This window comes from Notolepis coatsorum (genome assembly GCF_963971535.1).
Source record: "Notolepis coatsorum genome assembly, chromosome: 4".
In the NCBI taxonomy this organism is placed as follows: Eukaryota; Metazoa; Chordata; class Actinopteri; order Aulopiformes; family Paralepididae; genus Notolepis; species Notolepis coatsorum.
Genome location: NC_140168.1, coordinates 115,044,368 through 115,058,907, shown reverse-complemented (window position 1 = coordinate 115,058,907; position 14,540 = coordinate 115,044,368). Strand labels below are relative to the sequence as shown.

Genomic DNA, 14,540 nt, shown 5'->3' with positions numbered 1-14,540 from the left:
GCTGCAGCACAGATGTCCTCCACCGAGGCCCCACCCAGGAGAGCGGCAGAAGCAGCCACCCCACGAGTGGAGTGCGCCCTGACGCCCCCAGGGGGATCCTGCCCAGCCAACGTGTAGCAGAGGGTAATGCCCTCGCACAACCAATGGGACAGGCGCTGCTTCGACAGTGCCTTACCAGCACGAGCCCCACCGTAACAGACAAAAAGCTGGTCGGTAACCCTGAAGTCCTGAGTACGACTGAGGTAAATCCCCAAAGCACGGACTGGACATGACAGGTGAAGGCCCGCATCTAACTCACTAGTGTGAGGAGGAGGACGAAACGCCTGAACCACAATATCCCGGGAGCGGAAGGAACTCTGGATATTCTTAGGCACGAAAGCAGGATTAGGTCGCAGAGTGGCACCGCAATCGGTCCGAAAAGACAGGCACTCTGGATGTACCGAGAGAGCACAGAGCTCACCTACGCGTTTAGCGGAAGTGACAGCCAGTAGGAACGCGGTCTTGAAGGACAGCTGTCCCAACGGCGCCTGCTCGAGCGGCTCAAACGGGGCCAAGGACAACCGACCGAGGACCAATTGAAGATCCCAAGTCAGAGCCAAGGAGCGTTGCACCGTCTTAACGCGTCGAGCGCCAAGCAGGAAACGCTTCACAAGAGGGTGGCTGAACAAGATATCCCCTCAAACCCCTCATGATAGGAGGATATAGCTGCTGCATATACCCTCACCGTCGAAGCCGACAGTCTATCAAGGAGAGACTGGAGGTAACTAAGGACAGCATCCAGGGGGCAGGAGACTGAGTCCCGGCCCCCCGCCTTACACCGCACTTGGAACATATGTCATCTGCCCGCGTAAGCGCGACAGTGGAGGGAGCATCCGCATTCCGGATGGTAACACCATCAGGATCAAGAACCTGCGCCCCTCAACGTACCCGTCCCAACAACTGACCTAACAGATGTATGGGGAAGAATCCCTGGCGGCACGGCATCGGTCCCAGACCTGCCTGGCCATGTCCAGATGTAATCCTCACCCGTCAGGATGAGGACCGCCCCGCGACAGTACACCTGCACCCACATTCTCCCTGCCGGGGATGTGGGGAGCCCTCAGGCCGCGCAGATGGAGGACGCCCATAGCCAGCCGCCCGCCGCCTGGTGCAGACAGGGGGAGCGTACTCCTCCCTGTCTGTCGATACACGACACTGACGTCGTATCGTCCATCCTGATCAACACCATTTGTGGACCAGAAGGACCGCTTTCAACACCAACACATTGAACGTAGCGCAGACCGGGCAGCATGGTTTGCCAGCTGCCCCCTACTGCGTTGGCCCGACGCGTCACCAGCGAGGGAGGCGTCGGTGAAAACGCGACGTGAGACAGCGCCGTAACCGTCCTAGGACGGAACCTCCCGAGCGTGTTGACAACACGCTCTGAGATGGATGCCCATAGCCCTCCAACCGTTGACTGGGAAGAGGAGTACTCTACATCCAGTCTACAGCAACCCCAGGCTGGTAGAGACCTGCCTGGTACGAGACCTGACGATCCACCTTGACCGCGAAGGACCAGAACGTCATCAGGGCAGAACACTCCGTAACCCCTGACGACGCAGAGGCCCCAGTGCGGCCTCCACGCACTTGGTGAAGATGCGGGGAGACAGAGAAAACCGAACGGCAGCCTCTGGTACTCATACGCTAACCCTGCAAAGGAAGCGTAGGTAAGCCCTAGGATGGAAGATCGGAGATGCGCATACGCATCCTACAGGTCTATGGAGGAGAACCAGACCCCCACCTGACAGTGTTCAACAGGTAGGAGACGATCCAAAAAATGCTGAACCTTCCCATGGGACAGGTCCAGCCTGGGTCTTACACCCCTCCCTCCCGACTTCTCAGGCAGAGAACACCGGGAGGAGAACGCCACGACGATGGCTTGCTTCGTCCACAGAGATTGGATCTCGTTGACCAGAGCTGTCACTGCTGGAGACCCTGACAATGGGGTCTGTACCAAACCTGAAAACGGGTGGGGTTGTGTAAACACAAGTCCCCGCCTCAGCGTTCTCTCCATCCACCTCGACATATGGTACTGCCGTAGTCATATGTGACGACACTCCCAACGCACCCGCCGTCACGTGGCGCAGGTCCGCCAGAAACTGTAGATAGTTGGCCCGGTCCCCCCGCTGTGCGTAGCCAACCCTGGAACCGTGCGAGCAGCGCGTTCCGTGTCGGAACATCTGACCCTGACACCACCCACGAGGCAATCGCACCCAAGGGGGAACCCCGACAGAAAGGGCCGGTCTGATACGGGGGGCTTCCGATGAAAAAAGCCCCCCCACTGAACACCCCTCCAGAACATGCTGAGGAGTTGTTCTGCAGCCGGACATGCAAGGTGTAAGGCCCCCATGGGTTCCTACACACCGTAGCCCTGCAGTGATATTACTACCACCCCAAATCATGTGAGCTGCGACCACTTGCCAATATTTCAGGAGTGGGAGGCACCAACATGATACCTGGCCTGGCGAAGGCGAGGCCGGGGAAGCCCGCACTGTGTGCCTCAAAAGGTTTCGAGCCCCCCTGCTGACAACACTTAAGTTGACAGACGTAACACCAGGCTCAACCAACACAGTTCAAGGTGTGGGAGCCACTTGACAGCACAACATTCTCACGGACAGACCCAGGCTCAGCCATCAACTGGGTGTCAGCCCCTGTCCCCATGAGAAGCGAAAGGGGGGCCGCCCGCGCATCAACGAAGGCACGTGGCCCGCAGCCAAAGGAAACAATCAGAGCCCACTTTTTCCGCTGGTGTTGGGGAAGGGAGTGATCGGAGAGCGGGCTGCTCGCGGCAGGACAGTGACGGCTTGTTTGTTCAAGCCGAACCCATCCTACATGGCCGATCCCTCGGCTGCCAAGGCTGTCGGCCTTGTGGACACCTGTCGAATCAACGCCCAGGATACTTCCAGCGGGGGAAAACATGGCCGCCTGTCGAGGGCCTCGTCATTGCCGCTGACGAGGCCGTGCTTTCTCTTCTTCTGGCTGCGTGGTGTGAGGCGGTGTAGGGCCTAGGACAATACCGCCCGCGCTCCAGCAGAAGACCAAAATCCCCTGCGGAGAGGGGAACCCTGAGCGGTTATAGCTTGCGGCTCGGTCAAAGCTAATAACGTCAACAACCTCGCGCGATGTGTCGACGTCGGCTGGCCCTCAAGGCCCCTCCACCAGACACAATTTTTTTAATAGAAAAAAACAGCAATTCGAACACAGTTCTAATCGTTGCCAATTCCATACCGTGGCGGTACAAGCTTTAACAGCCCACCAGCCACTCGCCAGGCCGACCCACCCATGGCGTCGGCCGGGCGGGGCACTGTTTCAATATGTCAAAAACAAAGGACTGATGTTAACACGGAGCACCAGTGGTGATTGCAAACAGCAACCTCCACTGTGGTGTGCACCATGAAAGGGTTAAATGAATAAAAGAACTAAACCACAAAATACTGTAGAATGAGCAAACCCATACACACAAAGTTAAGGGGAGGCGGACCAGAGCGAACTAGTCCCGCCTTCATTCAAAATATTCACAACAGCACACCAGCCCTAGTTTAGCCCATTTACCAAAAAAGGTAAACAAAGCCCCCCCCCGCACTACTCCCCCAGTATACCGATTGACCGTCAGTATGAATGGTTGAGAGGAGAGAAAACTGTAGCAAGACAGACCTTCTCATAGCAGAGTGACAGAACGAAACAATAGCCCACTACACAGGGCCACCTCAGGGGGTGGGGGGCCTCGCGTTTAAATTCGCACAGGGCCTCACATTTCTCTCAGGCGGCCCTGCCCTTATACTACTACAGCCTAGCGTGAGGCGATGTGGGACCCAGATCAACAATCGCCTGCGCACAGACACGCAACATGTTTACCATGTCGGCTGGACCCATAGCCCCACTACCCGACGCCAATGTGGATAGGAACTAGCCAGCTGAGCCATAACCCGCCGTCAAGTCCCATCCTGCAGTAATATAGCTCTACTGCTACACCGCCGAGCTCACGCATCGCCCCAGATGGGGACACCGTTCAACAGACCCCGCCGGAACACAAGGTAACATACCTGGCTAGGCAACCTAGCCACGGCCTACCCTGTTGTCAACCCATTTACCCGAAAAAAGGTAAATAGGACTCAGCAAAAAAAACCACAACAGCTACCGACAACAGGGCAAGAGGAGGGAGAAGTGACAACATCTCACGGCGGAGACATTAGAACAGCGTAGCAGTTAGCAGTAGTAATAGCATGTGGCATTAGCGATAGCATGTAGCATAGCATTAGATGTTTAGTAGCACGCCCAAGACAGCTTGGAAACCGTTCCCTGCAGTGAACGTTCACCAAACCATCCTGCCCCCGGCACCAACACACAACATGGTTGTGTAACAAAACAAACCAGCATTACTAACACTAATACCCATGCCTGAAGACACAGGGCCTACCTGAGTAAGCAAAACAAAAGAGATGATTGTGGACTTCAGGAGGTCGGGGGTCAAGGACTACAGCCCCCTCAGCATCGACGGGGCACCGGTTGAGAGAGTGAACAGTTTCAAGTACCTCGGAGCCCACATATCCGAGGATTTGACATGGACCACACACATTGACAGTGTTGTGAAGAAGGCACGACAACGCCTCTACTTCCTCAGGCGCCTAAGGAAGTTCCAAGTCAGTCAGAAGATCCTTAGGAACTTCTACTCATGCACAATAGAGAGCATCCTGACTGGCAACATCACCTCCTGGTTTGGGAATAGCACTGCACAAGACCGTAGCAGACTACAAAGAGTGACACGTTCAGCCGAACGCACAATTGGAGGGGGGCTTCCCACCCTCCAGAACATTTACAACAAGCGGTGCAAGGGAAAGGCTAAGAGAATTATTAAGGACTCGAGCCACCCGAACAACTGCCTCTTTGAACTGCTGCGGTCAGGCAAGCGATACCGGAGTCTTAAGGCGAGCACAGAAAGACTCAGAAGAAGCTTCTATCCCCAGGCCATCAGGCTGCTAAACGAACAATAAACACTATGCAACAACCATCAAATGCACACAGCACACACACCCACACGCACACACTCACTTAAACAAACAACACACTGCAGCACCCACTCTCCACACTTTAAATCACACAAACACACTTTATAATTATTGATAAAGGATTTGCACTACAACTCGTACACCTACTTTAAATTGTACCTAAATTGCACCTCATCCTATTTCTGCCTTGCACTATATAGTATTGTATATTAGTACACTACACAGTATTGTATATTATATGGTAACTCAGTTACGCCTATTCTGCATCGAACATTGTACATATGTCTATACTGAACACTGTGACCTCATTTTTTTTACTTCTAATTTACATGCTATACTATGTTATTTTATTTCATACTTATCTTGTCTTGCACAGTCTCTGGAGCATAACAGTAAGAAGCATTTTGTATAAAAGTATTCTGTACTTCTGTATGACAACTATTAAAGAAACAGAAACGAAACAGTACAAGCTGGCCCGACAGCCAATCTTGTACAGCTGAACCTCGATCTGCTGTCATCAGACGAGGAACATCAACATAGGCCCGTCGTGTCGCCGAAAACATGCGTCGAAGATGCCAGGGGCCAGCAACCTCCGGTAAGCTTTCAACATTATGACTCTGATCTTTTTCATCCTGCTAGTTACGTATGGTGCACGCAGCCAGTACGCTGGGACGAAAATAGAGGAAGGGTGTTTGGTGACCAGAGTCACGGTTATATGGGCTATGCCACCATAGGGGCGGGGCTCCATACAGGTGGGGTGCATGTAGTTGTTTCGTGGGAGATACATTAGGTATCATAGGAGATAAGGGGTATCTCATAAGGCTCAGAGCGGGACGCGAAAGCAAATACGATATATAACTGTCTTTATTAGTATTTTGTGCTGCCCAGGCAACAATGGTCTTTAGGGAGTCGTTGATATCCAACATCACTGTGTACAAGTCCGTCAGCCTGTCGCGTATTTCTCTGTAACACGCGTTGTGTCTTCTTGGTTCGACAGTGCGTTAAATTAGTTGGTTTTAGACCTCCGTGAACAATATCGCTCTCAGTGAAGTTCATAGTTCGCTCGGCTTAGTCCATTATTTCACATCCCATGGGGGTGTTTCATTACCATATATGGATAATCATGCACGAGCATAGACGGTAAGAACAAATGGTATTTATCAACACGGAGTGTGCGTAGGACCTGTGTACGGACGGTTGATAAATCCCGATTCTTCTGTGCGTAGAGACATTCTAAATTCCGTGCTTAGGAACAAAAATAGAACACTTTCTACGCATTATTGATAAATGAGGGCCCTAGGTCTGATAACCATAGAGGGTCACTCGGTTCATGAAGAGGTCTGTCCTTCTCTTCCAAAAACTGGTCCATTTCTGATCTCGGGGAATAAAGCCTCTTCAGCACGGAGCTGCGACTGAAGCCAGAATGATGGCGTACGTCCTTCCACCACGGAGCTGAGGTGGAAATTGTCCAGAACTACAAAGACCTAGGAACTGTGTTTGATGACGAACTTACATTTAGTGACAACACAGATGTTATAATAAAAAAGGCTCATCAGCGTCTGTACTGTCTTCGCAAACTAAACTCCTTTGGAGTCGACCAGAGAATTCTTCCTTTATTGAGAGTATTTGAACCTTTTCATTTGTATGCTGGTTCACATCCCTCTGTCAAAGAGACGAGAACAAACTGCAAGGTGTTGTCAACCTTAGCTCAAAAATTATCGGCAGAACACACAGATCCCTAATGCAGTTTTACAATGCCCAAGTGCTCAAGAAAGCACACAAAATAATTGATGACCCCACACATGTCCTTCATGTGTGTTTTGACCTGCTGCCCTCAGGAAAGGCGCTTTAGACAGCCTGCCTGCAAAACAAACAGAAAGAAATGTGGGTTTGTACCAGAGGCCATTCGACTGGTGAATGGCCACAGTACAAGGAAAGGTCAGTTTACAAACGTGCACCCTTTGACCCCTTGATTTTAATATTTTAATATTTGACGAAAGTGCACTTTTTATACCGACCAAATCTATTTATTTATTTATCTATTGGACGGACAGATCAATAATGTAGGGATCCCATTCTGGCAGTGTCATGTCTTTTATGCTTTGAAGTGTCATGTATGTCTCTTGTCCCTGTTTTGTCCTGTTCTGTCTTGAATGTATAGGAATGCAGCTGTTTGTGATATCATGCCTTAAATTGCCCCTTGCGGGACTAATAAAGTTTTTTAATTGAATTGAATTGTATTCAGCATCAACATCAGATAGGAACGCTCGTCTGTGGTAGAGCCCTCTGCTCGGATTCTGTGTGCATCGTGTCGTCCAGCTGGACTGTCTTGGCACAGAGGGCTTCTTGGTGGACAGTGCATTTGAACAACCTCACCTCCACTCTCCCACACCTTGCGCACACCGTTGAGGCCATTCCTTTGCGCTCGCCTGTCATAGCTGGAGCCCCATCCGTTGTAACTCCACACAGCGTCTCCCATTAAGTTCAATTTTTTCAGTTGCATCTTGACACAGCTTCACAAAATGTCCTCACCCGTTGTTGTGCCCTTTAGACTCCGAAGATCAAGCAGCTCCTCCGTAATGCAAAGATTATCATCAACTCCCGCAAAATAATGAACAGCTGTGCGGTGTCTGAGGCATCTGTGTTCTCATCACATGCAATCCAGTCCGCTACAAACCCCTCCACGCTCCGGCACCTCAGCACCTCACGGACCTACTCCACCCCCACACACATCCACGGACACCGGTCAGCTCTCCATCCCCCGAACCAGACTGCGGACCTTCGGGGACAGAGCTTTCAGCGTGGCAGCTCCCACCCTCTGGAACTCCCTCCCTGCAGAACTCCCACCCTCTGGAACTCCCTCCCTGCAGAACTCCCTCCCTGCAGAACTCCCTCCCCGCAGAACTCCCTCCCTGCAGAACTCCCTCCCTGCAGAACTCCCTCCCTGCAGAACTCCCTCCCTGCAGAACTCCCTCCCTGCAGAACTCCCTCCCTGCAGAACTCCCTCCCCGCAGAACTCCCTCCCCGCAGAACTCCCTCCCCGCAGAACTCCCTCCCTGCAGAACTCCCTCCCTGCAGAACTCCCTCCCTGCAGAACTCCCTCCCCGCAGAACTCCCTCCCTGCAGAACTCCCTCCCTGCAGAACTCCCTCCCTGCAGAACTCCCTCCCTGCAGAACTCCCTCCCTGCAGAACTCCCTCCCCGCAGAACTCCCTCCCTGCAAACTCCCTCCCCGCAGAACTCCCTCCCCGCAGAACTCCCTCCCTGCAGAACTCCCTCCCTGCAGAACTCCCTCCCCGCAGAACTCCCTCCCTGCAGAACTCCCTCCCTGCAGAACTCCCTCCCTGCAGAACTCCCTCCCTGCAGAACTCCCTCCCCGCAGAACTCCCTCCCCGCAGAACTCCCTCCCCGCAGAACTCCCTCCCCGCAGAACTCCCTCCCCGCAGAACTCCCTCCCCGCAGAACTCCCTCCCTGCAGAACTCCCTCCCTGCAGAACTCCCTCCCTGCAGAACTCCCTCCCTGCAGAACTCCCTCCCTGCAGAACTCTCCCTGCAGAACTCCCTCCCTGCAGAACTCCCTCCCCGCAGAACTCCCTCCCTGCAGAACTCCCTCCCCGCAGAACTCCCTCCCTGCAGAACTCCCTCCCCGCAGAACTCCCTCCCTGCAGAACTCCCTCCCTGCAGAACTCCCTCCCTGCAGAACTCCCTCCCTGCAGAACTCCCTCCCTGCAGAACTCCCTCCCTGCAGAACTCCCTCCCCGCAGAACTCCCTCCCTGCAGAACTCCCTCCCCGCAGAACTCCCTCCCTGCAGAACGCCCTCCCTGCAGAACTCCCTCCCTGCAGAACTCCCTCCCTGCAGAACTCCCTCCCTGCAGAACTCCCTCCCTGCAGAACTCCCTCCCTGCAGAACTCCCTCCCTGCAGAACTCCCTCCCCGCAGAACTCCCTCCCCGCAGAACTCCCTCCCTGCAGAACGCCCTCCCCGCAGAACTCCCTCCCTGCAGAACTCCCTCCCTGCAGAACTCCCTCCCTGCAGAACTCCCTCCCTGCAGAACTCCCTCCCCGCAGAACTCCCTCCCTGCAGAACTCCCTCCCCGCAGAACTCCCTCCCTGCAGAACTCCCTCCCTGCAGAACTCCCTCCCTGCAGAACTCCCTCCCTGCAGAACTCCCTCCCTGCAGAACTCCCTCCCTGCAGAACGCCCTCCCCGCAGAACTCCCTCCCTGCAGAACTCCCTCCCTGCAGAACTCCCTCCCCGCAGAACTCCCTCCCTGCAGAACACCGCAACGCCCCCGACTCTGGACTCATTAAAAAAAACTCCTCAAAACCCACCTCTTCAACTTGGCCTTTAACCCCTAATTTCTCACTTTGTATGTTGTGTCTGTCCACTATGTTTGTTACTTTTGTTATTTTCCCCCCCTATGTAAAGCGACCTCGGGTCTTCTGAAAGGCGCTATATGAAAGTTAAAGTTATTACTAGTATATTTATTTATTTATTACCAAGTTATTGTAGTATATTTTTGATGGTTATGAGACATTAACAGCAAATTATTATAGCATGATCTAGTTACTAATGTGTAAGGCCAAACAAACCAGCGCTCTCACTCACTTAAATACGCTTCATTATTATTATTATTAGTAACAATTAAAAAGCACTAGCTTTATGTGACACTTGATGTTTCATGTTAGCTGACAAGTCTTGGATTCAACGCACAGCTCTGTTTCTGGACGCGCTCACGTTGCTGAAGTCTTGCATCTTTTCCTGCGACTTTAGTGAGGCACTGTTTTATGAAGTCAGTCTGAGAAAGGTTTCCCATGTCGCTACCTTGTAGCTGCCTATTGTAGCAATTTCTTGTATTTTGTTAGCACTGTATAACAACAGTATAACAACAATACTGTTGTTGAGCTAGCAGGCTAACGTTCTCTTCCCGTTCAGCACCAGTGTAGGACGTTAGTTCTGATGTTTGTTTTCATACATGTCGTCGTACATTATACTCTCATCACTGCTGTAGTTTCATTGCAAATCAAACAGACGCACTTCCCCTTGAATTCTATGAGAAATATAAATGTTCCCACCGTGACATTTTCTGCACTCACTTGCTGTCTTGCAGTTTTTTGGTTCTGCCATTTTTGTGGCAATTCTTTTCTTTGATTAATTTTGTTTTGTGGAGAAGCGGCCTTGTTGAAGACGGTAGCTCCACCTGGTGTTAAAACTAAGAAGTACAATACAATCAAGCGCAAGTTTCATGTGTGGGCCATATTCCATTATATTTTTAGAATTAGCTGCGGGCCAATTCAAAATGGACCACGGGCCACAGTTTGGACACACCTGCTCTACACCTGTTGTCGTCTATACTGGGACCTCTAGACCTGGAACCTCTAGACTTAGAACCTCTAGACCTGGAACCTCTAGACTGAGAACCTCTAGACCTGGAACCTCTAGACTGAGAACCTCTAGACCTGGAACCTCTAGACCTGGAACCTCTAGACCTGGAACCTCTAGACCTGGAACCTCTAGACTTAGAACCTCTAGACCTGGAACCTCTAGACCTGGAACCTCTAGACCTGGAACCTCTAGACCTGGAACCTCTAGACCTGGAACCTCTAGACCTGGAACCTCTTGACCCTCTAGACCCTCACCACCCCAACAACAGCCTGTTCCAGCTGCTGCGGTCAGGCAGACGCCTGCGAACACCAGCAACTAGGACAGAGAGACTTCGGCTCAGCTTCTTCCCCCAGGCCATCAGAGCCTTGAACACTGAACTCTCCACACACAAGCACACATGAGCACACACACAACACACACACTGTACACGCTCACACACTAGCAGCCACTTTAACATGAACGCACACACACTCATGCTGCACACGCTCACACTTATGGTCACTTTACAAAAGGAAAGGTCACTTTAAGAATAGGATAGTATAACTTGAGATTGTATAATATAGCATTGTATAGCAGTGTACATAAAGACCCAGTGCCTCATCCGTAGCTAACAGTGTACTGCACTACCACAGGACCTAGCATGTCCTACCATGCTCTGTAATAACTCATGTACATATACCGATATGCCCTACTTTGATTACTTGTGTTATTGCACAATGTCGTTCTATTGGATTCTTATTATATTTATATTATTATTATTGTATTATGCACAATCGCTGCGGGCAAGACCCCCCGCATTTCATTGTATACTTGTATGCCGTGACAATTAAAACTCTTGACTCTTGACTTGACTTGACCTGCTGGCTGACTCAGTATTTATTTCTGATTCCAGAGGTGTCAAGATGCTGCTCTCCAGATGGTTGCTAGGGGCGTGGCTGTTGTTTCTAAGCATGCCGGTGATGTGGACTGCAACATTCAAGCTGGCCCTGATTGGTCCATGGTCATGTGACCCCATTTTCTCCCGGGCGCTTCCAACAGCAGCAGCCAACCTGGCATTGTCACGGTTAAGCAGTGACCATGAGCTGAGTCAAGGCTACCGCTATGACCTCAGTCTACTGGACGAAGACTGCTCTGTATCTAGAGGTTAGTTAACTAACTAACTAACTAACTAACTAACTAACTAACTAACTAACTAACTAACTAACTAACTGGCTGAGCGTCCCGCTCTTAAGCCTATCGAGATATCCCTTATCTCATGTACCTACTGTACTCCACTAACGAAAAACAAATACGCCCACACCTGCCGGGTCCCGCCCCTATGGAGGCGTAGCCTATAAGACACTAGGCATGGTCACCAAACACTCTTCCTCGCCAAAAAACGCGTTTCCAGGAAAAGATTCCTCAAAACGGGGACTCAGGGCCGCTAAGAGCGGGACGCTCAGCCAGTACTCATATAACTAGGTTATATACATAACCTTACGTTATATTATCGTAATTGGCCATCGCGTCCCGCTCTTAAGCCTATCGAGATATGGGGTAGAGCGGACGTGAGGCCCGACAAATGCACCCCCTGAGGACCCGTAAGCCCACATCAAGGGGTTGGGGAGTCCCGTCACCCCATCCTTCCTAATGAAGGGGGGGCGCAGTCAACTCCACCCGAGTGCGAGCAAGAGGGAACTAGAACCCCTTGAACACACAGCACAGGCGGAACCACGTGTGAACTAACACACTGTGGCCCATACCCACACACTCCTGCTACCCTACCAAAGGACGGGAATCAGGAAAGGCCACAGACCCCAGAACCGCCTGGGGGACAGAACCCCCAGTCATGTCTATGAGGTAAAACCTTACAAAGGGGCCCGGGGAGGACCATGAAGCTGCAGCACAGATGTCCTCCACCGAGGCCCCACCCAGCAGAGCGGCAGAGGCAGCCACCCCACGAGTGGAGTGCGCCCTGGCGCCCCCAGGGGGATCCAGCCCGGCCAATGTGTAGCAGAGGGCAATGCCCTCGCACAACCAATGGGACAGGCGCTGTTTCGATAGTGCCTTACCGGCACGAGAACCACAGTGACAGACAAAAAGCTGATCGGTAACCCTGAGGTCCTGAGTACGGCTAAGGTAAATTCCCAAAGCACGGACCGGACATGACAGGTGAAGGCCCGCATCTAACTCACTAGCGTGAGGGGGCGGACGAAACGCCTGAACCACAATATCCCTGGAGCGGAAGGAACTCCGGATATTCTTCTGTTGACTGGGAATAGGCGTACTCTTCTTCCAGTTCACAGCAAAACCCAGCCTGGTGAGGAATTCCACCACCAGCCTGGTATGAGACCTGGCAACCTCCTCCGAACGACTGAGGAGTAGAATGTCGTCGAGATAGAACAGAACCCGTATTCCCCGACGACGTAGAGGCTCCAGCGCAGTCGCTACGCACGCGGGGAGCCAGAGAATAGCCGAACGGCAACCTCTGGTACTCGTACTCTATGCCCTGAAACAGGAACCGCAGGAACTTCCTGTGAGGAGGGAAAATCGGGATGTGAAAATACGCATCCTTCAGGTCTATGGAGGTGAACCAGTCTCCCCTTCTGACGGCAAGCAGAAGGAGTTTGACGGTCAACATCCTGAACGGTCTCGCTACAATCAACCGATTGAACGCGGACAGATCCAGTATAGGTCTGACCCCCCCTTTTTTCTTGGGCACCAGAAAATAACGGGAGTAGACGCCTGACATCGCGTCCTCTCTCGGGACCACGACTACGGCCTGCTTCGCCAACAGAGATCGGATCTCGTCGGCCAGGGCTGTCACTGCTTCTGACCCTGACAATAGGGTCGGCACCAAACCTGAGAACGGAGGTTGGGGTTGCGCAAACTGCAACACAAGCCCCTCTTTCAACGTTCTCTCTATCCACACTCCCAAACGGCATTCTTGTCACCATATGTGAAAATAATCCCACAGCGCACCCGCCGTCAACTGACGCTGGGCCGCAAGTAACAGTAGATAGTTGGCCCGGTCCCTCCCGCTGTGCGACGCACCCAAGGGGGGACCCCGACAGAAAGGGCCGGTTCGATACGGGAGAAGCTGTCATCAAACTGGTTGACACACCCCCCCCCCCCCTGAACACCCCTCTAGCGCATGCTGAGGAGTTGTTCTACAGCTAGACACGCTACACGCCGAAGCCCTGCAGTGATATTGCTATCACCCAAATCACACTCGCCTCTTCTTTGCAGACCACTGCCGCTCTCACGGGAGTGGGAGGCATCAGCGTGATACCCCGCCTGTCGAAGGCGAGGCCGGGGTAACCCTTGCTATGCATTCAACAGAAGAGGCCTCGAGTCCCCCTGCTGACCACTGTAGCAAGTGGCATCCGTAACACCAGACTCCCCCATCACACACCGTGTGGTGCAGGAGCCACGCGACAGCACAACATTCTCACGGACAGACCCAGGCTCAGCCATCAACTGGGTGTCAGCCCCTGTCCCCATGAGAAGTGAAGAATGGGGCCGCATGCGCTTCAAAGAAGGTTCGCGACCCGCAGCCAAAGGAAAACGATCAGAGCCCCGCTTCCGTGGGTAACAGAGAGAGGATTGAACGGGGAGCGGGCTGCTCGCGGCAGAATGACAACGGCTTGTTTTATCCAAGCCGCATACACCCAAAATGGCCGATCCCTCGGCCGCCAAGGCTGTCGGCCTTGTGGATCCCTGTTGACTCTCCGCCCAGGGCACCACTGGCGGGGGAAACATGGCTGCCTGTCGAGGGCCTCGCCACAGTCGTTGACGAGGCCGTGCTCCCACCTCTGGCTGCACAGCGTGAGGCGGTGTGGGACCCAGATCAACAACCGCCTGCACCTCCACAGAATGACCAAAAAGACTTTCCGTGGAAAAAGGAGTCGTGAGGAGAGTGCTCCAACCAAACATGCCTAACAACAAACGTTGATAGCATCCTAATCCTCCCCGCAGTTATAGCTTGCGACTGAGTCAAGATCTCTATAACACCACAAACATGCAACATGTTTACAATGTCGGCTGGACCCATAGCCCCACTACCCGACGCCAATGTGGATAGGAAACTAGCCAGCTGAGCCATAACACTGGCCGCCGCTACAAACCATCC

At 52.7% G+C, this 14,540-nt stretch overlaps 1 protein-coding gene across 1 annotated transcript in view; it reads left to right on the top strand.

Moving 5' to 3' along the window:
- Positions 1 to 11,379: 11,379 nt before the first annotated feature.
- Positions 11,380 to 14,540, top strand: part of LOC311226659 (retinal guanylyl cyclase 2-like) — a gene marked incomplete at both ends in the record, with an annotated part of 241,454 nt that continues 238,293 nt past the window's right edge. The window contains one exon of the mRNA XM_084312075.1: positions 11,380 to 11,572. Within this exon, the coding sequence (XP_084168201.1) occupies positions 11,380 to 11,572 (193 nt within the window). The remainder of the gene's footprint in view (positions 11,573 to 14,540) is intronic.